This window comes from Dermacentor silvarum, unplaced genomic scaffold, assembly GCF_013339745.2.
Source record: "Dermacentor silvarum isolate Dsil-2018 unplaced genomic scaffold, BIME_Dsil_1.4 Seq229, whole genome shotgun sequence".
Lineage (NCBI taxonomy): Eukaryota > Metazoa > Arthropoda > Arachnida > Ixodida > Ixodidae > Dermacentor > Dermacentor silvarum.
Window position 1 is genome coordinate 34,713 of NW_023605899.1, and position 25,289 is coordinate 60,001.

General features: G+C 48.2%; 1 protein-coding gene across 1 annotated transcript; it reads right to left on the bottom strand.

Moving 5' to 3' along the window:
• Positions 1-11,372: 11,372 nt before the first annotated feature.
• Positions 11,373-22,986, bottom strand: LOC119434761 (neprilysin-2-like; the record flags this gene model as incomplete). The annotated part of the gene is made up of 3 exons (XM_037701835.1): positions 11,373-11,717; positions 16,380-16,523; positions 22,757-22,986. Coding segments are annotated over 3 exons (719 nt in total), but the record flags the coding sequence as incomplete, so codon positions are not given.
• Positions 22,987-25,289: the final 2,303 nt, after the last annotated feature.

Here is a 25,289-nt window from a genome sequence, read left to right on the forward strand (position 1 = left end):
TAAAAGTACATTACAACTACTATGATAACGTTTATGAAACGTCATACGTTGATGATTGTAATTGGCGTAAATACGCGAAATATGTCAGAACATTCTTTGCTTGCTTTACTGATTTGCATGTCGATGTACGCCATTGCGCGCGTAGCGCCTGCAAGAGAAGTGTACACTGAAGGAATACTTGAATTCCTGATCAGTTGTATTCGAACGTATCTATCTGTAAAGTCTGGGTTCCGGGAGTAGCATAATATGTCTGGCAGATTATAGGAGAATAGCATTTCTATAAGTGTACTAATTCTATTAGCCCTCCCTTTCTTGTCCTTATTTTTGTTTTAAATATTTATTTATAAAAAGCTCAAAAATTTAGCAATCATATATCGCTAATAACAAATCCGATGAATGCGAGCCCGGGTACAGCGAATTATGCGAAAACAAGTGCCTGGAACCTGAATTCCACCAAGTCCCTGTACAACTAAATTCAAGTCTCGCTATAAAAAAGTTCAAGGGCAACCCATCTTCATTATAGTCATTACATCGTTATAACTATTGTCCGTCCTCAAGACCGACATTGGCCGCCAGGAGAGACTGAGTTGTGCTGTCAGTAGCCCTTGAGTAAACCTATCCAAAAGCCCACTGGGCACCGCCGAAACACTGTAAAGGGGCTTTCTGCCGCGCTTTCTGCGGCAATCTAAGTGTTCTTTTTTTCAAGGCATCTGTGAACGCTAAACCAATATAGAAGGACCCTGGTTTAACTATCTTCGCCGTCGTCGTGCGTGCTCAAGTAGCGGCGTAAAGCCAATATATACAGCTGGCCAAGGGCGGTCTGTTTTCGCACAACTCTCGTCGCCGTACGCAAGCGGACGCAATTCTGACAACAAAAGCTTTCGCACAGAAATCATGTGTAACTCTGGAAGTATGCCGACAGCCGGAGCGCGTCATGTATGAAGCGTGAACTGCAGTCACACTTATCTCTCGCTCTGGACACTCTGTGCCATCCGCGAAGTCCGACCGTGGCATCGTAGATGCGTGTGCATGTGCTAACTGGCAGGAATAATTCGCAGTACGTTGCGCTGCCTTCCTTTTAACAGCGGAGCTGTTTATGGCCGAGGTTGAACTATGCCGAGCGTTCATCAGCGCCAGCCACAGGTAGTCAGAGAGTGGCAAGAGAGGAGGTGCAGAGAGAGAAAGAAAGAGAGACAGACAGAGAGCGAGTGAAAAAACTTGGAGTACGCTTAAGCTTCGCCTTTAAGAGTGGAACGTGATAGCGTTGGACGCCGTTGACGCCGACACCGACACCGTATTTTCCGCTACATGGGGCCCGATCAAAATTTATAAAGGCTCGGTTTTCAACACTCCCCTCAATATTGCCTAGAACCAAAGTACAGCGAAACACGATCAGAATTGGAGGAAACTTATGCTTCGTCTTTAAGAGTGGAACGCGGTAGCATTCAAAGATCCCTGGCTGCTTATCAGGCTTTTTTCTCGTATATTCAAATTAAAATCCGACGCTGTAACGTTTCTAGGTTGTGGTTAAGTGGAACTTTACGAGTTTTCTCACAGATTTTACTTTGAGGAATTCAATTTTTGTTCACTAACGCCTTGCGCCACGCGAAGCGCCCGCCCGTTCGGGCTGGTTCGGCATGATTGTTCCGCCAGACACCGATGCTTAATGCCGATGCCAAAGCCGACGCCAAAGCCGCCAAAGCGTTAATAAATGAAACAAAATGAAATTTCTTGGCGAGGGAGGATTTGAATCCGGGTACTCACGATCCGAAGGCGAATGTCATCACCACTGCGCTATACGCCCACGCTTGCTGAACATGCATTTAGGGGAACCATATGGTTGCATTGTACCGCCGATTGTAACACAACTTGCTATGAACGACATAAAGAGAAAATGAGAGTGAGAGAAAGATAGAGCGATAGAGACAAAGAGAGAGAGAGAGACAAGAGAGAGAAGGTGAGAGAGAGAAAAAGGTAGAGAGTGAAAGAGAGAGAGAGAAAGAGGAAAAAAGACAATTTAATCTTTCTTGGCGAGCTGGGATTTAGACCCGGCTACTCACGGTCCGAAGGCGAGCGTCATACCCACTACGCTATACACCCACGCTTGCAGAGCTCCCCTGTTTCATCAGATTTCACAAGCGGGCATCTGGCTTCATTTTTGAGGATGCGCCACCGTGACCACTGATGTAGAAGTGCACGGTGGTGGTGCGGTCAAGCACAGCGTCACTCACTTCATTGCTTCAACCGCCATCGCATGAGACGCATGGCGGCGCAACAGCGCCACACACAACTTTTCACGTGAGAAAAAGAAACCTCTAGAGACAGCAAGCATACAACAGACTGGCTGTACCGCTTTGTTCAGAGTGGCACTTTTGGCGCCGTAGCGTACGAGTCGCAGGCGCCTTTTGCACCGCCACTATCTTCGGCTGTATTGTGGAAAAGTCTTACGTCTGTCACCGGAGCGTACCCAGCCATACGCTGTGGAGCTCCGTATTTCGTGTCCGACTAAATTACATCTACAAAGTTTAAGAACCACGGATAACAGCAGAAATGTAGTTTCTTTGTGTTCGATATAACGAGTTCAACTTTATCTATTTGCTCATCAGAACCGGATTTCTCATAAATCGTTTGTATTTATTTTTCTTCATATTTAGAGATGTTTATTCAGGTAATCAACAAGAAGAAAGTAAGGTATATTCAAAATTATGACGTGGAAAAGATTAAACAAGCAGTAAAATATGGACACAGCATGAAATCAGTGACAGGAAAACTTGGCACAGGACAGGGCAAGATGTATGCACTGAAAGTTAAGCACAGTAATATCATCAGCAATTTCGATGACATCGTAAAATCAGCTAAATAATTTTATACTGACCTGCATAGTACCCAGAGCAGCCAAGCTACTTTCATTCGAAGTAGTGTTGAACAGGATACAGAAGCTCGTTCTAAAACTAGCGATGAAGTTAAAAGGGCCTTGCAAAACATGACCAGGGCAATAGCTTCTGGAGAAGACGGAATAACAGTCGATTTAATCAAAGATGGAAAAAATATTGTTTGAAAAGCTTGTGGCCCTTTATACGCATGCCTCACGACTTCAAGTCTACCAGAGAGCTTGAAGAACGCCAACATTATTCTAATCCATACGAAGGGAGACATTAAAGAATTCAAGAATTATAGACCCATATCATGTTTTCAGTATTATACAAAATATTCACCACGATAATTTTCAATAGAGGCAGGGCAAAACTTGACTTCAGACATCCAAGAGAGCAGGCTGGCGTCAGGGAGAGATATTCTACGATCGATCATATCCATGTCATCAATCAGGTAATCGAGAAATCTGCGGAGTACAATAATCCTCTCTATATGGCTTTCACAGATTATGAAAATGCATTTGATTTTGTAGAGATACCAGCAGTCATAGAGGCTAGAGCACTGCATGGGCGGGCCGGGCCGGGTAGCACAGTTTTTTCACGGGCTGGGGCCGAGCTCGGGCACGGCGTGTGCTTTTGACTCGGGCCCGGGCCGGGCTCGGGCTTTCTGGTGGTGCGCATGTAACGTGCAGCGAGTTATTCTCGGGTGTCTCAACTCTGAAAAACATTATTTTTCGGTCTCGAGCCGGGTTCGGGCCGGTTTCGACTCGGGCTCGGGCCGGGCTCGGGCCTAAGGTAAAGGGGTGGCGGGCCGGGCCGGGCGGGTAGCGTAGATTATTTCCGGGCCCGGGCCGGGCCCGGGTCTCGCCACAAAAGTTTTGATCGGGCTCGGGCGGGCCGCCCATCGTAAAAACGGGCCCGGGCCGCACCACCTCATTTCGCACCACCTCATTTTCTGCCGCCCTCAACTGCACTTTTTGGCCCCCATTATGTACCTCTAAAGGTCCACCTGTTATCTACCCTACGCATTACATAGCCAGCCCCGCTCCATTTTTTCTCTTAATGTCAACTAGATCGGTATTCCCAGTTTGCTCTCAGATCCACATTGCTCTCTTCCTGTCTCTTAACGTTACGCTTAACATTTCTCGTTCCATCGCTCTTTGTGCAGTCCTTAGCTTGTTCTCGAGCTTCTTTGTTAACCTTTAAGTTTCTGCCCCATATGTTAGCACCGGTAGAATGCAATGAATGTACACTTTTCGCTTCACCGACAGTGGTAAGCTCCCAGTCAGTATTTGGTAATGCCTGCCATATGCACTCCAACCCATTTTATTCTTCCGTAAATTTCCTTCTCATGGTCAGGGTCGCCTATGTGTAATAGCCGTAGATATACGTACTCCTGTACAGATTCTAGAGGCCGACTGACGATCATGAATTCTTGTTTTCTTGCGAGGCTGTTCAACAGTGCCTTTTCTTCTGCATATTAATGTTCAACCCTACTCTTGCACTTTCTCGCTTACGTTCCTCAATCATTTGTTGGAATTCATCTCCCCTATTGCTGTACAGGGCAATGTCATCAGCAAACCGAAGGTTGCGGAGATATTCACCGTTGATCCTCCCTCCTGTGCCATCCCAGTCTAAGAGCTTGAATACTTCTTCTAAGCGCGCAATGAATAACATTGGAGAGATTGTGTCTCCTTGCCTGAGCCCTTTCTTCATAGGTAACTTTCTACATTTCTTGTGGAGAACCAAGGTAGCCCTGGAATACTTGCAGACATTTGCCAAGATATTCACGTATACCTCCTGTACCTCATGGTTACCCAATGTCTCTATGACTGCTGGTATTACAACTGAATCAAATGCATTTTCATTATCTGTGAACGCCATATATTTATATAGGTTGGCTGTACTCCACAGATTTATCATTTACCTGATTTGTGACATGGATGCGATCCATTGTACAATATCGCTTCCTGATGCCAGCCGGTTCTTTTGGTTGATTAAAGTGTTGCACTGATTTTATTGAAAATTATTTTGGTGAATATATTATATAACACTGAAAGCAAGCTAATGGGTCTATAATTCTTCAATTCTTTATTGTCTGCCTTCTTATGGATTAGTATAATGTTGGCGTTCTTCCAGCTCTATGGTAGACTTGAAGTCGTGATGCGTTGCGTATAAAGGGCCGCAAGCTTTTCGAACTTAATATCTTCTCCATTTTTGATTAAATCGACTGTTATTCCACCCTTAACGGTCACTTTTCTCCTGGTCATGTCTTGCAAGGCACTTCTAACTTCATCAATGCAAACATACAAAGACAGCCACCAAAAAGGGCGTGAAGTACCCCAAAAATGGTAGCGCTTACAAAAACTAGTAGTGCTTATAGTAGAGCACGGCACGGGCTCGGGCTTACCCGAAAGCCCCGGCCCGGGCCGGGCTGGGTAGAGCATTTTTTTTTCACGGGCTAGGGCCGTGCTCGGGCACGGCGTGTGCTTTTTGACCCGGGCCCGGGCCGGGCTCGGATTTTTTTTACGCGGGCCCGTGCTGGGCTCGGGCCCGCGTCGAGTTATTCTCGGGCGTCTCAACTCTGAAAAACATGTATTTTTCGGTCTCGGGCCGGGTTCGGGCCGGTTTCGAGCCGGGCTCGGGCCGGGCTTGAGCCTAAGGTAAAGGGGTGGCGGGCCGGGCCGGGCGGGTAACGTAGATTATTTTCGGGCCCGGGCCGGGCCCGGGTTATGCGAAGGACGAGTCAATATTGTTACGCGAAGGACGAGTCAATTAGACGAGCAACTATTTACAGATTTTATTTACAACAACGGTTGCAGCGCTGACCAGTTGGATTCACCGCGCGAGCTCAGTTCGTTCTTTCTCTTCTTTTCTCCAGTGACATCGCCCGCGCTCCTCGTTCAAACAACCAAACACGCGTGTAGCAATATCTAATATTCACACAAGCCTATATGATAATAAACTCCGTTTTAAACAAAGCTGTCATGTCAACACCATACCTAAACATGATATGCAGTTGCGGCAATAAATACATGTACACAACCTATCTTAAGATTTTGATATTGTACTGTTTTATCTCTAACCGACTTTATAGAACAAAATACTTCTTTGTTTGCGAGCACCAACCTGAACTCGTCTACCTTTACCCTTTCTGTGTCTAGCTTGGCCTGTTTCTTCTTGACTAATGTTGCTATTTCTCTCTTCAAATTGAGAATAATCCTCGACCGACCTAACCTGTAATCATTGCCTTTTACCCTACCAAACACTTCTACATCCTGCCCTATGCTGGGAACGGTATTCATTCTGCGAAAACTATTCCTTCCCGGGAATTCTACCAGCATCTGTCCTCTAGTGTTCCTTGAGTCGATGCCGTATTTACCAAATGCTTGTTCCTCAGCCCGCTTTTTCGCCACTTTTGCACTGAAGTAGCCCATGACTGCAGTATACCCAGTTTGCACCATTCTCATTGCTCATACAACGCCTTCATAAAACGTCTATTTCTTCATCATCATGACTGGAGGTTGGAGCGTAGGTTTGTACTACCTTAAATCTGAATTGTCAATTTAGCTTTGTTACGATGACTGCCACCCTCTCATTAATGCTGTAAGATTCGTCACTGTTGCCCGCTATTTGCTTATAAATGAGACATCTTACCCCATATTCTCTCTTATCTGGAAGATCTCCGTAGGAGAGAACGTGACCGTTACAAACATAGTACCGTCTTAATGTTCTCTTGCTATATTGCCACCTGGTGTTTTGAGCCAGCAAACGATCAGCATTGCGTGCCCAGCAAGAACGGCGAAGAAGACGACGAAGTCGAAGATCCCGCGCCAGCTGGAGAACCGTCTTTTCGTGTCTGGCATTCTTCGGGTCTGGCTGCTAGCACTGTTGATTGATCTTGCCTTAGCGCGTGACAAACTGGTGGAGGTGCGGGGTAATCTAATCTATGCACCGAACCCCTCCGAGCAGCAGGAGCTCCAGTCCTGTACCGGTGGTTACGCCTGTACACCGCGCCAGCAGAAGGATCCGTGGACAAGCCCCTGAGTTTGGACTCCTGCCAGAGACAATGGCAGCTCCGACCACCCCAACCGGTATGGAAGGCACTACGCCGATTCATTGCACGCTACTTAGTCCGCGAACGCCGAATCCTTTCTACGGTGCCATGCATGAGGATGTTGAAGATTGGCTGGTGCACTATGAACGTGTTGCCTCGTACAACAAGTGGAACGATGCAGACAAACTGAAAAACGTATATTTCAGCCTTAACGATGGCGCACGTGTTTGGTATGAAAACCGTGCAGATGCCCTAACTTCTTGGGAAGAATTCAAACGCCGTCTTTTTGAGACGTATGCGAGCCCTGATCGTCGAGAACGAGCTGAGCGTGATCTCCAGTCCCGTATACAAATGCCGAATGAAGGTGTCGCAATGTACGTCGAGGACATGACACGTCTCTTTCGACGAGCCGACCCCTGCATGTCGGAAGAAAAGAAGGTGCGGTACCTGATGCGCGGAGTGAAAGAGCAGCTGTTCGGCGGTCTCGTGCGCAGTCCTCCAAAGACTGTGTCAGAATTTCTTTCCGAGGCCGTCACCATGGAACAGACTCTTCGGCAGCGGGCACCATCATACGAACGCCAAGTGAACGCTGCCTCACCTACGGACTTCTTCGGAGCTCTCGGGGGCCACGTCGATTTCTTTCGAGAGCTCATCCGGTCCGTTATCCGCGAAGAACTGCAGAAACTGTCGGTACCCTCACAGCCGACGCTCAGCTCTTTGTCCAGCGTTGTCCGTGACGAAGTGCCTCATGCGTTAAGAGAACCACCCTTCAGCACAGACGCTCAACCGCTAAGAACTGACAGCACCCGTATGTCATATTCGCAAGCTTTGCGGCAACCTGCCCCACCTTCCTTCCCGCTTCGGACCGCGTCTCCGGCCATACTACAGTCCGACCAAGCGACCTCTTATTACCACGACCACCGACAGGCCCCAAGGAAATCAGACGTGTGGCGGGCACCTGATCGCCGTCCGCTTTGCTTTCACTGTGGTGAAGCTGGGCATGTCTACCGACAGTGCTCTTATCGAGAGCTCGGATTACGCGGATTCTCGGCAAACTCGCCGCGACCTAGGTTCGGCCAGCGTCCTCCTGCGATTGAAGAATACGTTGCCCAGCAGCGCGGATCCTCATCAGCTCGACACCAGTCACGCTCCCCTTCGCCGCAGCGATTTTCTCCGACTCGCCGTACGTATTCGAGCGTGGTGCAGGGTCGGTCGCCCAGTCCGCGCCGGGAAAACTAACCACAGCGGCCTTCGGGGGCGAGGCCGCTCTGTCTGGACGTACTCAAGGACCCCTGCTGACCCGTACGCGACCCGACGATACATCGACGACGACAGTACCTGCTGATTACAGACGACGAATTTCCTTGGACATTCCTGTATTGCTCGACGGTCGTGACGTGACTGCTTTAGTGGACACTGGAGCAGATTATTCGATAATCAGCGAAAAACTGGCCACCCTTCTGAAGAAAGTGACGACGCCTTGGAATCAAACGCCAGTTCGTACAGCTGGCGGGCACATCGTCACACCACTCGGCATGTGCACGGCACGAATACAGATTCGCGGCTCTACGTTTGTTGCCAGCTTGAGCATTCTCCCTCAGTGTTCTCGTGACCTAATCATCGGCATGGACTTTCTCAGGGAGCACGGAGCTATCATCGACATTCGACAACGCCTCGTCACTTTCTCGACAAAGAGCGCCGCTGCGACGACCAACACCATCCACGCTCGAGCACCTCTTCGTGTCATCGACGACGCTGTCACGTTACCACCGCGTGCAAGTATCGTGGTTCAAGTGGCATGTGACAGACTCTTACACGGTGAAGCGGTCGCAGAAAGCAATCACTCTCTCCTGCTTTCTCAAGGTGTTTGCGTAGCAAGAAGCCTTATTGATCTCCATGATGGCAACTGTGACGTTCTTGTCACGAACTTCAGCTACGAACACCCCCACCTTTTCCCTGGTACTGTCATCGCCTACGCCGACCCGATCGCCGACGTCACTGAATGTTTTGCTTCCCAGGCAATCGTCACTACTAAAGCACCTCTAAGCAACGTCGACATTAGTGCAACGCTTTCTGAAGACAACAAACAACCCCTGCGTGACCTGTTGCTCGAATTCCACTCTTGCTTTGCACGGTCGTCGAAGATACGTCAAACGTCGATTACTAAACACCGTATCATCACCTATGACGACGCGCACCCCATACGGCAGCAGCCTTATCGTGTTTCCCCGACCGAACGACATGCCATTCAAACGCAGGTGAAGGAATGCTTCAAGACGGCGTAATACAGCCTTCATGCAGTCCCTGGTCGTCGCCTGTCGTGCTTGTTAAAAAGAAAGATGGCACGCTTCGGTTTTGTGTGGACTACCGGAAGCTAAACAACGTCACAAAGAAAGACGTATACCCGTTGCCTCGTGTCGACGATTCTCTGGACAGGCTGAGGCGCGCGAAGTATTTCTCCTCTATCGATCTGAAAAGTGGCTACTGGCAAATTGAAGTAGATGAGCGGGACCGCGAGAAAACTGCCTTTGTGACTCCGGACGGCCTTTACGAATTTAGAGTACTTCCTTTCGGCCTCTGTTCCGCTCCAGCCACATTCCAGCGAATGATGGATACCGTTCTCGCTGACCTCAAATGGAAAAGCTGCCTCGTCTATCTCGATGATGTCGTTGTCTTTTGTTGTCTTGTTGTCGGTGTATACTTACCACAATACTGGGTACACTTTTTGGTCTCTTTGTTCAAAGAATACGTTGCGTTTTAGACGTTTTAAGCGAGATTGCCCTGGGCGTCATCATAATGCCCTGTCGAATACAGTCGAGCACTTGAACAACTAACGCCTCTACAACGAAATTACCTGTAAAACGAAAAAAAATTTTCGGTCCCGATTCTATTGTAAGCTGTGTGGCGATCGACCTGTATAACGAATAATTTCGGAGGCCCCAAGCTCTTCGTTATGCAGGAGTTCCAGTGCATTGGAAAACCGTGCCAGCGCAGCTTGAGATCACCGCAGAAGCGGCAGCATGCGCGATTTCTACTCAAGCGCGAGGCCATTACACCTGCCTAGTATCTCTTACAGTTTCAATATTTTTCGGGAGGCTTCGCCGAGACCAAACTTCCGCATTCCAGGGAGGAAAGATGAACCAGTACTTTGCGACTGGCCATTATTACACGTTTTCACTGCAGTGTGCTAGTGGATTGCACGTTGGTGATAAACATGTGCCTTGGTTGGATCTAGAGGTGATTAAAGGGGAAAATGAGACATCCACCCAATCGTAGCAATTGCTACAAAGGTAACCCATACGGGTTCCTCGAAAGAAAGGCCTCGCAGTTGAAGAAAATTCGTCCTTTGGACGAATTCAAAAGTAGGACTTTTGCAAAACCTTCGTAAACATCGAAGAAAATTTACGTAAGCTGTAAATTTGTACATGAAAATGTCCGCTATAGATTCTATAACAGATGCAGTTCACCGAACTGCGATATCTTTTTTGGAGGAGTTAGCAATTTGTAAACTTGGTTTTTCAATTTTATTTACCTTACCACTTTTCATTCCTTTTCGTAACATATTTCAAGTCCTCAATCAAAATTATGCTTCTTGAAGTAACTAAAAGTTAACTTTCTCTCTCAAATTTAACAAATTTTATTCATGTCGGTTCAAGGATTGCCTCATTAAAGCATTTGCACTATCGATCGGGTTGCCTCATTAGAGCATTGCAGTATCGATAGTACAATCGATAGTCCTTTTACACTATCGATAGCTTAAAATAACTATCGATGCTATCGATAGTCAATTTACCGATAGTTTTGCACCAGTAGGTTTAGGTCCACATTCCTGGGGCATGATTATTGACTGGTAATAATCCCAGGTCGGTGAAACGAAGTGCTGCGCTGAACGCTACTTATACCTGTAAAGTAAAATTTTAAAAAAGTGCTAGCAAAGACACGGACAAGACTGAACAGGACAAGAACTCAGCCTTCGGAGCGCTTGTCCGGTTAAATCTTGCCTGCGTGTTTTTAGCAATCCTTTATTTTTAGTTATTACCTCGAACCAACTTGCCCAGCACCAAGTCTTGTTATACATATACCTAATATTTATCACTAGAGTTCTCACATGTGTAACGCTTTATACAACACAAACATCAAAACGACGTCACATGCTACGGTGGGAATCCTGATGCACTGAGAAGGAGTCCATTCAACTTTCCACATTTCGATGGGGCGCCTGTGGGCCGAAGCACCGACATTCGAGGAACGATTAGAAGACTGATTTATCATGCTTGAGGGCGGAATGTTGCTGGCTGATTATATGCCGAATACAGCTGAATAATTATTAGCATTTCGCTTGCACAATGGCCGTATTGCAGTAGAAATAGCACTAGCAAAACAACAAAAGGGATGCTGGTTCCAAATATGATACGCTGTTGGCGGCCAGAATAGGCCGATTGCTACCACAGCACGCATTTCCGCGATCGGTTCATTCGAGATGCGGCGCCGCAGTTGAAGGCTTTAGAGAACGCTGGCATGTTGGCAAGGGGCGCCAAGCAACGGATCTTTCCTCGTTGGTGACTTCCCGGAGGGTCGGCCGACTCGCACCACTTCTCACAGTGGGACACGAAGAACGCCTGGTCGGGGTCCAGGGGTGTATGAGGCAGCGAGACCAGCCTCACATCACGAGGGAGCTCCTGGAAAGCGGCATAAGCCGCGTGTAATCCGGCGAAGTCTGCCAAGAGGTCGAAGTCGGGCTCCACTGCAGCGTTGAAGCGCGACTTGGGCGCCTCGTCACCAACCAGCTGCATCGGCGCATAGGAAGTACCATCTCATTGGGCAACGAAAGGCTCCCTTGCCCTTCACAGTTGATAACGGTGGGATAGTGGCATGCTTAAACAGGAGTGTTATTATTTACCGGAGTACAATTTAATGGCATCATTAAATTGTTAAATTAAAGCCAGCGAAGCTTTGACTATAGTGGGTCTGCTATAGAGAATATTGCTATAGTGAATTTACACATTATCATTATTGACTATATTGAGGTTCTTCGGCATGTTCGTCAAAGAGCAAAGACACCGGCGTCTTGTTTTCGCCCGGCGCGATGGCCAAGTAGTGCGTTTGTTGCGCCAAATACACACCATCGTCATAGACTAGCGTATGAGCCACAGTGTTCATAGGAGCGCCACACTGCACGGCATCGTCAGGATCCTGGCAGATGTGTTTAAGCGAGCGTCCGTCCCATAGCGAGTCCAAATGCAAATGCTGATAACAGCGCTAGCGCGATCTCTACGTCACGAGACAAAGGGGCACAATGATTGGTGGGATGTGCCGCAGCCGAGTATCGCGACAGTGTCGCCGAGTATCGAACTTGTGAAAGAGGTATCGGCGGTGGCGAGGGGTATAACAGTGGGCCATCCATCATCCGTTTTGACACCTGTGCTAAGGCACAACTGGCGGGAAGCCGCCACGCACATGGAGCCAAACATGGAGCACGAGCACGTGCTGGGTACGACATCCAACGGCACGAGCACAAACCGAGGGGCGCCAACGAGCCAGCTGCGGAAGAAGACGACGACGCTCGAGGAGGTCGCGGGATCGAATCCCAGCCACGGCGGCCGCATTTCGATGGGGGCGAAATGCGAAAACACCAGTGTGCTTCGATTTAGGTGCACGTTAAAGAACCCCAGGTGGTTCAAATTTTCGGAGTCCCCCACTAGGGCGGTCCTCATAATCAGATCGTGGTTCTGGCACGTAAAACCACATAATTAATTAATTACCGACGCTCGAGCAATTGCTGATGATAGTTTTTATCTACACGCGAACACGATCTTGGGGAGCCTTGCCCTTAACAGCTTTGCTGAAATAAAAAAAAAAAACACACAGCATATCCACGAAGTGAATGATGATGAGTGGGCGAAACACCGGGGGATCATTCGGGTAAACCACAGCTACGGACGAGAGATAAAGAGAGCGCGCGTCGGGAACGAGAGAGAAAATTACACCATCTTCCCGTAGGGGAACCCTGAGTAGTATGCGAAGCAGCCATGTGGTCGACTCAAGGTAGTTTTATCAGCTGTATAAACTTGGACATGCAGCAGCACCAGCAACGCGCAGAACTGTCGTCGACGGCGTCGGCGTTTTGCCCGCATTCGCACCGAACGCGCGCAAAGTGGAACCGGAACCGTAAGTGGAACCGGAATTGGAAGTGGAACCGGAAGTGGAAGCGGAACCGGAACGCCATCTAGTGAACACTTCATAAAACTACAGGTGGCTACGGACACACAACGCCATCTATTGAGCAATTCATAAACTAGAGGTGGCTACATACATACATACATACATACATACATACATACATACATACATACATACATACATACATACATACATACATACATACATACATACATACATACATACATACATACATACCACCACCACCACCACCACCACCACCACCACCACCACCACCACCACCACCACCACCACCACCACCACCACCACCACCACCACCACCACCACCACCACCACCACCACCACCACCACCACCACCACCACCACCACCACCACCACCACCACCACCACCACCACCACCACCACCACCACCACCACCACCACCACCCACCACCACCACCACCACCACCACCACCACCACCACCACCACCACCACCACCACCACCACCACCACCACCACCACCACCACCACCACCACCACCACCACCACCACCACCACCACCACCACCACCACCACCACCACCACCACCACCACCACCACCACCACCACCACCACCTCCACCACCACCACCACCACCACCACCACCACCACCACCACCACCACCACCACCACCACCACCACCACCACCACCACCACCACCACCACCACCACCACCACCACCACCACCACTGCTACTACTACTACTACTACTACTACTACTACTACTACTACTACTACTACTACTACTACAGAGGAGGGAATGACCCACACCCTAAGGAGCTTGGCCCCTAAAAAACAGGAAGGTCCCACGCACTGTGGTGCTATGCGAAGCAGTGTGTGGGGAGCCTACCAAGTTAACGAAACGACGATGAGAGCACCAAGACGTAGGCGGCTCTTTCACCCACCGTGGTTGCTCAGTGGCTGTGGTGTTGGGCTGCTAAGCACGAGGTCGCGGGATCGAATCCCGGCCACGGCGGCCGCATGTCGATCGGGGCGAGAACACCCGTGCATTCAGATTTAAGTGCACGTTTAAGAACCCCAGGTGGTATAAATTATTCCGGAGTCCCCCACTACGGCGTGCCTCATAATCAAATCGTGGTTTAGGCACGTAAAACCCCATAATTTTTTAAGGTGGCTCTTTCATAACCTACATGACACGCATGTCATGACATTCATGTCATGAGTCCTCAGGAGTACCTTTAGTTACACCTAAGGGACCTTAAGGTGAAAGCCTTAGTCATGCTCATGATTATGACTTTGACCACCAGCCTTTAGCCTTTACCTTCACTTAGTACCACATCCGAACCCATTCCATTGATTTTTGACTGTTCATCTTTTTTCGCTCAGTCATTCTTATTTTTAATGAGTCATGCTCATGAGTCATGACCGTGACTCCTACCACCATCCTTTAGCGTTTCATTCACTTAGTACCCACTTCCGAACGCATTTCTGTGATTTTTGAGCGTTAATGTTTTTTCGCTTAGTCATTGTCATTTTTGCTCAGTCATGCTCATGACTATGATTTCTACCAGCATCCTTTAGCGTTTCATTCACTTAGTACCCATGTACCAACCCATTTCAGGAATTTTTGAGTGTTGATCTTTTTTCGCTAAGTCATTGTCATTTATGCTGAGTCATGACCTGACTATGATTTCTACCATCATCCTTTAGTGTTTCCTTCCGTTAGTGCCCACGTCCGTACCCATTCCAGTAGTTTTTGAGTGTTATTATTTTTTGCTAAGTCATTGTCATTTTTGCTGAGTCATGCTTATGACTATGACTTCCACCAGCATCCTTTAGTGTTTCCTTAACTTAGTAGTTAGTACCCACTTCCGAACCCATTTCTGTGTTTCCTTAGTGTTCATTTTTTTCGCTGGGTCATTGTCATGACCTTCATGACACGCATGTCATCACCTATCACTTATGTTTGTCATACACTCCTGCCATACTATGCCAATTTTGGTACCTACCAAGTTAACAAAACGACCATGAGAGCACCAAGGCGTAGGCGGCTGTTTCATGACTTACATGACACGCATGTCCTGACATTCATGCCATGACATATCATTTATGTTCGCCATATACTCTTGTCACAGTATGCCAATTTTGGTACATACCAAGCTAACGAGACGGCCATGAGAGCACAAAGACGTAGGCGGCTAGACAGACAGACAGACAGACAGACAGACAGACAGACAGACCGACAGACCGACAGACCGACAGACCGACGACGACGACCGACCGACCGACCGACCGACCGAGACCGAACCGACCGACCGACCGACCGACCGACCCGACCGACCGACCGACCGACCGACCGACCGACCGACCGACCGACCGACCGACCGACCGACCGACCGACCGACCGACCGACCGACCGACCGACCGACCGACCGACCGACCGACCGACCGACCGACCGACCGACCGACCGACCGACCGACCGACCGGACCGACCGACCGACCGACGGACCGACCGACCGACGACCGACCGACCGACCGACCGACCGACCGACCGACCGACCGACCGACCGACCGACCGACGACCGACCGAACCGACCGACCGACCGACCGACCGACCGACCGACCGACCGACCGACCGACCCCGCCGACCGACCGACCGACCGACCCGACCGACCGCCCGACCGACCGACGACCGACCGACCGACCGACCGACCGACCGACCGACCGACCGACCGACCGACCGACCGACCGACCGACGGTCGGTCGGTCGGTCGGTCGGTCGCCGCCTTAAACGATCAACGATACAACGATGGCGTTAGAGGCATTCTATGTGGCGACGATACGTCTTCCTTATAACAATGTCTATATGCCAGGAACCGCGGCTCTTTTGAAAGCAAGGGCGTTCGGACTTCTGTTGGAATTTTCATCTGCTCCCGTAGGTACATCAGTGTAGTACTTTGTGGACACTATTTCAAGCGCATTGTCTTCAGCGCGCATGTCTGTCTGTAACTCCCAACTACGCCGAGCTCCGCTTTAACGGTTTTGTAGCACCTCCCAAATGCCCGTAATTACCCTCATTACGAGGGCAATTAGGGGTATTTTCAATGAATAATTTAACTAGTGAGCGGCTGGCGGCTACGTAAATCTTTTCAGGGTGCTTGATATGTGTTGTCTGTTCAAATTGCGCTGAGCCGGTACTCGTTGTTGAATTAGATGCCAAGATAATGAAAATGCTTTATTTAGCTGAAACTGACAAAGCCCCCTTGAGTATAAAATATGCCGACTGACCTCTAAGAATGATTTGCTCAGGCATAATGCATTCGATGACAACTGGACACGTTGAGCCGTAGTTCCCCAGGGGCGCTTTTCGCCTTCATCGTCGTATGCCATGCCCTTGACGTCAAAGCCTCGCATCAGCTCGGAACCTGCTATCTGCGACAAAGATTTGTAGAGGAAAACTCCTGCACTAGCGGCGGCAAAGAGCACTAAACGCGGACAAAGATCAATAGTTCACAGGGCACTGCGTTGAATAATGAGTAAAAAAAACAGAGAGGTTCAGAAAAACGTCTCAGTTTTTAAAAGGCAAAGCATCAATTGCGATAGATAATTAGTGGACAGCTATACAAAGTAAGAATAGAAGTTTCATCTGCCGTATAAACCTGTAAACATATGCACACTAACTAAATTAACAAGCATGGTGTCATGTGCGCACAAGCAAACGTGAACGCATCTCACTCGATGACAGCCGAAGCTCGCTGCCAAAACGTTAAGAGTGAGTCGGCGCGGCAGCAGCAGCGAGTGAATTGAGCTTCGTGCCGTCGCTCGCATCAACGAGATCTTAGGCACGCAAACACAGGGAGGGCGGGCTCTGCCCCGCCGCAGATGGATTTCAAGATACACCTGCGCGGGCGGGCGCTCGCGGCAAAGAACGCTCCAACCCTCCCTCCCCGGAGCCTTCCCTCCCCGTGGGAGCGCGAGGCCGATGTAAAACGTGGCCCCTCCATCCAGAGCGTTGTGCACGACTGAAAGACTGCGTACTTCCTCCCGCCTCCCGCCCTTGCGTGCACGAGCCGCGATTGCCGGCTCACTGTCGATTGCTTTCACTCGCGCACAGCATACGGCGCGCGGTGACGATTTTATCGCCCGTGGACATTATACGGAACCTCACGGCGACGGCGACGACGATGACAACTGCACCATAAATCCGCTCGGAGTGTCCATATAATTGCTATCGCAATAAAAGTTTGATGAAAACGAGTGATGTAGACGCCAAGAACTGCAATAGAAGTTCTTCAAGTTTCCATTTCGTACACACTGCCCTTCTGCTATCAAGTCACGTAAGCCGTTTGAATTTAAACGAAAGCCGAAGGACTATATTTCAGGGATTCATAACAGTGACGTTATATGAATAAATATTCTGCTAGTTACGCTTCTTCAATTAGCAGTTAAACTATTATACTCGTACTCTAATTTCTTGTGCCCAATGGAATGTAAAAAAGTGTTATTGAATGAATAGGTCAAGAAAGTTGCAAACCAAGTACAGGGTAATTGAAAGAATAGATACACAACGAGGAGTCATCAGAAAGGAAGTGACAGAGACAGGCAATTGGATGCAAACAATTTAAACAAAAAAAGACCATGGAGATTTCAAGAATGGGAAGAAAGAAATTAGGAGGGGAAATCTGAACTATAACACAAAGGGCAGGGCTTGCTATTTGAGACTCGAGCTAGTTGCCTATGGTCAAAAACATCCAGGAACAAATATTCGCAAGAAGGTGACGGATGTGCATGCTGCAGCAAAAATCCGGATGCCACTCAGCACATCCTAATGGAATGCGAAGGGATCCACCCAGTGAGACCCGGAGGTAACGTACACCTTCCAGAAGCACTTGGATTTAAAGTGGATGGAAGCATCAACGGATCTGCAGCCGAGGTAACCAAGAGATGGTTAGAGTATTGGTTCAAAAAACGCAAGGAATAAATTTATACAAGCAGACCCGTTATAGGCATAGGTAGCATATAAGGTAGACAGAGAAGTCTTGAGGGGAAAAGATTATTCTGATGTATAAAAATGCTAGAATGAAAAGCTTTTACAGTTTACCTGAATAAATCAAGCAGGCTAGGTGACTACTGCGATCTCCCCGTTTCAAAAGGGATGTCAATCTCATCATGATCATCATCATCATCATCGAGGTTCCCAAGAATAACCAACTAAGATTTATCAATTTAGAAATTATTCTTTCGCCTGACCACGTTTGTTGGCTATACGCACCGCACTCTCGACAAAGTCTGTTGCTCTTCCCCGCAATTAAAGCTTGTGAAGCAGGGAATCGCAATAGTGTGTATGAGAGCGTTCCTTTCGAGGTGTTACCTGGTCCTTGTGGAAGGAAGCTTTTGCACCCAAGGTAAACGCCTCTGAGCACCTGGCTTCCCCGAAACCTTGTTTGCAAGCGTGGGTGAGTTGCCTCTTGTTTAATTACGGAAAGAACGCAGTGCACTGGTAATGAACCAACGAAGAACGATGCAACACGAAATTTTCTGTTATACCTCTTGTGTATAAAGTGTCTTATCAGCTTAAGAGATCTGCAAGAGAAATGGATGTGAAGCTACTTTTCTCGGCACGAGACAAGCTTGGTTCGCTGTGCAGGCATGTAAATGATGTAAATGCATCATCGCTGTAGGTGAAAGAAAGGCCGCGAACAAATACGTAGTACGCACTGGCGAAGTGATTTTTCGCATACCGCTATCGTGCGGTAGATTCTATATCGGCCAAACGAGATTATGTATAAATGAGTGGCTGCGTGGTGACGCCAACTTTATGCACGGGTCTGGGGCAGTCACGTGACAGTGCACTATTTGAAGTGCAAGTTCTTCTCTTTGTTTGAAAAAAGTGTGTGATTGGGGCCAAGTTTAAAGGCCGAGGAGATCGGGCGATTTATGAGGCTTTGCACATGCGTGTGACGAATTCTGACTGCAGTTAGCTCCCTATCTAATACATTTTACACAGTGAGAGTCATTATTGGCATTGTGATTTAAGTGTCACGCCTACATTACGATGTATCTTTGTCGTAATTGGGGGAGCAACAGAGCTGCAACATTTATCTTCTTTCCTCCTTTCGTCTCTGAATATACATATATTGCTGTGTGAGCAATAAAATTACATGGTGGTGTTAAACAACCTGGCCTGTCGCAGTTTGTCAGTTTTTATGAATTGTGCACGAAAATAAAGCGTTTTGTCGGTGAAATGACAACCAATTACATGAAAGATGGTCTAACCAGTGAAGATACTATTCATGAACGTAAAGCTAACGCAACAAAAAGTCCTGGCCAGCTGAAGTGAGAGCTTGTAGGTGACTGCCACCGCACCAAAAGTTAGGCGAGTTGGTATGTATAGATGGGTGGGAAGGAGTAAGCAGAGCAAGAAACCCGGACAGAGGGGCACAGAAACAAAACACACGGGTGCTACCCCAGCATCTGTGATACTGTCACTTTTTTATCATTATAATAAGGAAACCACGAAAACCAAAGAATAGTGTTATATTGCGACTCATTATGGCGGTTGCATTAACAAGGCGTCATATGATTCATGGGCAAAAGAAATTCTGTTTATCGTCGTGCACTCTGGATGATTTAAAGTTTGGTTTATTGCCTTGTGTATATCATTTTTGGGGAAATGTGACAGTTTCTCAGTCTCGCGGAGTTTGACCAGTGCGCTAGCCCCTGTGCTACCCCATTTTTAAAATGTAATTCGCACTTGCTGCCACAATAAACTTCATTTCTAGTGCAAAGCTTGTCTGTTTTTTATTCCCTCTGTCCGCGTTTTTTCGTGCTGCTTGCAACTTCCCATCCATGACAGCAAGGTCCGATGGACACCTGCAAACGCTCGAGGTCACAAGCATCACGCCGAAAGCTTAAAGGGATCCTGAAACGATTTTGACGATTTTGTACAAACGTACTGAGTCGTTGGCGTAGGTCCTTCTGATCATTAATTGACGCATCTAAACGCTCCACGTAAAGCGTGTAATTTATTATAAGGTTTTAAAAAGGTACATCGCTACCGATTGCAGCACGCCAAACGGCTGAGTTTTGTGCCCAGATGACGCGATTTGTCCAGAGCACGTCACTGGGCCAGCTATCTGATTGGCTGCCCAGGGCGCGTCATCGATAATTTTTACAACATTATGGTGAACAAATGTTGTTCGTAATAGTTTATATGTTAGTCAATTTGTTTCTATAAAAAGAAAGTACCAAGAAGAGAATGCACAAGGGCATGTATCACTACACTAAAAGCACTTCCGGCCCACAGCAAGTGTCGTCTGCTTGTGTTAAACGTGCTCCGTGTTGACGAGAGCTGCGCGGTCAGTGTTGGTCTTGTTCTTTCTTTTCGCGAGCACCATGGTTCGCCCTTGTTACGTTGTGGGCTGCAAACGTAGCGATCGGCGCCATGTAAAGCTGCAACATCGTGCCCCACTGTAAGGCAGCAGACGAGCGGAATGGCTGCAACGCATCGGAGTGTATCCAAACGACGCCAGCATCTACGCGTTTGCGGCCGTCACTTCACGTCGAAGGATTGCCACAATAAAGTTTAGCGTGTCCGGTATTCAGGTAAACGCAAACGCAAGTGTACTGGCCGTTTGACCACGTTTTACGTGATGAATGGAGGGGCAAACGTGAACTGCTTGCACGGTGCAGCCACCTGGCGGCACAAAGCTCAACCAAACACACAGCTAATATAGCAGTAACCAAGCTTTGTCTACTTTGCTGCTGGCTCAAGTTTTTGGCAGGAGCGTAATCTTGAACACGTTGCCTCTTTATATGTTTAAAATGATTTGCACTTGATTACAGGAACATTAGCTCTGTATTTTGCTGGTTAAGCTCTGCGCCACCAGATGGCTGGACCGTGCATGCCGATCAGGCCGCTCACGTACGTCCTCAAAGCTCCTTCATCACAGCGGTATGGAGGGGCTTTAGTTTACGCCTCTGGCTTTCCGTCAAAACACCAAGCTCGCCTATGGTTACCGGAACACCGGACACGCTCGGCGCTGCGACATGACGCTCGCAACGCACGCTGCTTGATCGCTGTTGCTGGGGATAGACGGCCGGGTGGCTAGCGGAGAGGTTGGAGAGCCTTCGCGCGCTGGCTCCAAGACCAACCGGAAATAGGTGACAGCACGTCACAACATGACGTAGAGCCAGCGAAGGCGGAGCTTAGGCTCGATCACTCGGCGAGCGAGTTGAGGAGGAAATGCATAGCTAGACAGGAGGCTAACTTGTAATCGTCCGTAGCTCTCTTAATATGAGACGCTTCACTTAAATTGTGGCGCGAATGTTTTACTGTAGCTGTACCCTACGCGTCTACAAAATTGCTCCGAAACCGTTTCAGGGACCCTTTAAGGGCAGCGATGGATCGGACATTTGAAACGAAGCAGTGAGAACTTAAGTTAAAAAAGAGAAAGATTCTAATGAAAGGTGACGAAGGACTAAGGTTCGAATTCTGTACTTAAATGTGAGGTCATCGTAAAAGAGAAACATCTAAACAGTGGTCGAATATGCCATGGAGACATGGCTTAGTCGTAAACGTAAGCATTTATGAGCGTAACATGGGCTCCACAAATGACGAAATAACAAACTAATAATGCCCTTGTAAATGCTGATGACTTGCATGGCGCGTTTTTTGCTCGCAAGAAACGGCCGTCTGCCGGGACGACAGTAGCATCACGAACGAACGTCGTCGTCGAGGTGCAAGGAGACGATGATGGTGATAAATGATACTTCAGTGGCATCACCTAAGAAACGGGGAGGTGAAAGGACGCCTAGTCTGCGTAACGTTTACTATATCATTTCAGTCTGGCTATAAGTTTTTCTCTTCATTAGCTTTGCTCTACGTACCCTTGGGAACGACCTCCTACCCATCCATTCGCTGCTTTCTTTTTCACCAATACTCTACACGTCTCCATATTGATCAACGAACGCTGGCGTGTTATAGCCCTCATCATCTCGAACCTCAATGCTTCTGGAACGTGGTTGTACCCAATGGTTTGGGCTCGGTGGCATTCTATTACAATGTAACTCAGTCGTTTCAAGGTTTTATCTGCAGCAGGCGCATACCTCACCTTCTAGTGAATATTCGTTCCGGCATAATTTTGTCCCCTGACAGCAAGCACAGGCCTCAAAAGCAGTAGAGACTGGTCTTACAAGTTTTTTTTTTTCAGATTTCTTGGTTTTCTTTTGTGTAAAAGTTCGTAGACTTTCTTGTTTATATTTTTGCATCCAATGTACTGTCTCAACTCTCTCACTGACGTTTTTTTAGTGATTTATCGTTGCATCCTTGCGCCTCCATGCAAACGGTACTTGGTGGCCAACGTTACCGACGTTTTCCTCCGTCCTGTATTCGGACTTTCGATTTAGAGATATTTGTTAGAGATGAACGGTGGGCACCACTGTTTGGTAGTATTGCAAGAAAACCGAGCTTCGCGTCACGTTATTGAGCTCTGGTTGTCCTTGGTGAATACGCGTGTGGCATCGCAGAACCATCAGTGGAAGAGATAGGCCATACTTACCAGCACCGTCCGACATCGAGGCAAATAATGTATGAATTTACTGAGTGGCTGTTAAATTTGCACATCTGAAAGAGCGACAACGGTGGAGTCGAAATGTCGTTTTACCTGACCGAGGCCGCCGTAGTTATGGCTCGCGGGACCGTTTGAATAAAACAGGGTGGGCCGAAGCACTCCCGCTGGGAAAACGAGCATGTTCTGGGGCACAATGTACAGCACGTTGGCCATGGCACCGTCGAAGATGGGCTCGCGCTGGTCACGCAGCAGCCGCCGAGCCTCTAGGCGCAGGGCCGTGAGCCATGACGTCAAGAAGCGCTCATTCGAGTCGTCCTTTTCGGCTGCACGGGAATTAATGAGTGGCCAACAGTACCCCTAGCGTAAAAAGCTACGTCTTCTTGAGTAATTTGCTCTTTAGTGAAACTTCAAAGGCACTTTGACTGTAATTACAAACCTGTATTGCCCCCAAACCATCCTCTAATCAAATCTCGTTCACATGATTGGGGTTATGAAGATCCCCTTTGAATCAGGGTGGTGACAGCTGCCACAAAAGATATCTTTTTGCTGCATCCTGTCTTGATCCCCGAGATCCATTAGTATGTGGTGACACAATACGAAACCTAAATGAATATTAGCTGAGTACATAATAGCGAATTTATTAATGTGTGCATCGTAATTGTTCCTTCGGCCCGCTATGGTTTCGGTGTGGTGTCCGTGAAAGTGCTATTATGATTGAACAAGTGGTCAATAAATTACAAACGAACGTGCGATTCTTACGGCATGGTAATTTGGCAAAGGAATGCTTTTATGTTGTGAAACAGTCCTGCCTGATCGAAAAATATTCCAATTGGCGATGTTCATAAAGTAGTGAAGTTCGTTTTGCCAATACATTTGTGAGGTTAAAATAATTAAGCGACAGAGAAAAATTGATCCCTTGCTGTAGCGAAACGTTTTATCGAATATAACAAATTTAAAAATATTACTCGGTTATTGACGTGCACTGACTCCTCACTGTTTGCACCGTATCCGATGGTCGACTATTAACTTTTGTGACGAACTGGTTAGGACTTACACCGTATTAAAAGGCAAGGGGGAGGGGGGTTTGGAATCATTTTGACAGCCTGGCGTTTTATTTTTCTTTTTTTCAACGTGCACGCAATACACGGTGCTCGAGCACTGCTTGCATCCCGGCCCCGTCGGAATACGGCCGCCATTGTCAGGAACGAACCCGCGACCTCTTGTACAACGCCATGGCGAATGGGCTGCCGCGGCGGGTGCTCGACTATTAAGCACGCTGATTTCCACTACTACGGCCAGTGCTCGCGCGCGCATTTTGTACCGGCTAGATGACACGCACTGCAACAGTTTAACCTGTGGCTGGACGAGTACTTTTAGCGAGAAACGAGTTAAAAGAATCCAAAAACTGTGTCAGACTTGGGACGGAAGGTGTTACACCGGTCCACGCTACCGATTGCTGTAACTCAGCTAAGCAGAGACTGGTGTCGTAATTGTTTCATGCTATTTTCGACCCCTGAAAAGCCTGGCGAGAACGGTCATTGAGAACTAGCAGTGCGACTAAGACGAAGAACAAGCAGAAGCGCTCGTGTGTCTCCTTTGCAGTGCTTCGCCTTCGCCGTCGTTTATTCTCAATGTCACTTGGATGTGACGTTTCGCTGACTGTCATATTACTGCTTTAGCCAATACCATACTCGCATCTTACTAGCCTCCATCGCAGATGCATTTGCCGAGTGTAGTGCAGTGCGGCTTGCTGATGTCGCGCATACTTGTTATTAAACTTCGCAGTTACGCAGTCAGCAGGAAATTCGAACGAAATTGGCAAATTCTTCATTCCGCTACGTTGCCTTGAGTCACCGGGTACGTTTACCGGAGCACATTGTTAGAGATGCAGTGCAGCCGTCTTCATTTTGAAAACTATGTGGAGCGCCGAGCGTAGAAAGTCGAACATGCAGACAAAAGGCTAAAGAACAAAGGCGCGGCCTTCGCTTCAAAGGCGCTTCTTCCTTGTGAGTGTCGCCTTCATAGGGGGGTTGAAGTTGGCTAACCATAGGGGTCTTCCATGTGAGCATTGCCGAAGGGGCTACCTTTTACAGAACTATTTGCAGCATCAACGGTATATCTGGCAAATGGATCAAGATAACGCTCTTAAATTTTTGCTAAAATTTTTGTGTAATTTCTTTATATCTGTGGCAGCTAAAATCAAGATGATAGTTTTGCTTTGTTTTTCCGCCCATCTCATCATTGTTAGTTGAGCTCCTCATCGTCAGCTTCACCCTCGCCATAAGGCAAAAAAAAAGTAACTTCACCCGTCACGGCCACTGCTGACCAAACCCATCGCATACGTTCACATGCTGTAGGGACCGAGGTTAGGTCCACGATAACAATGCGTGAGTCGGCGAGCGAAAGAACAAGGAAACGTTCAGGCCGAAGGCAGGAGCAGAAGAAACCATATTTTATACTGCTATTTTTCTAACCTCGCAGCACGCAGCATGAGGAACGAGGCACATGCGCATGCGCATGCACCTGAGCGCGCTATAAATAAAAGGCGCCCTATGAAGATGACGATGGCTGCTAGAGGGCTCCCACCCTTTTAGGAGAAGCGCAGCGGTGTGCGGGAGCCGAAGAA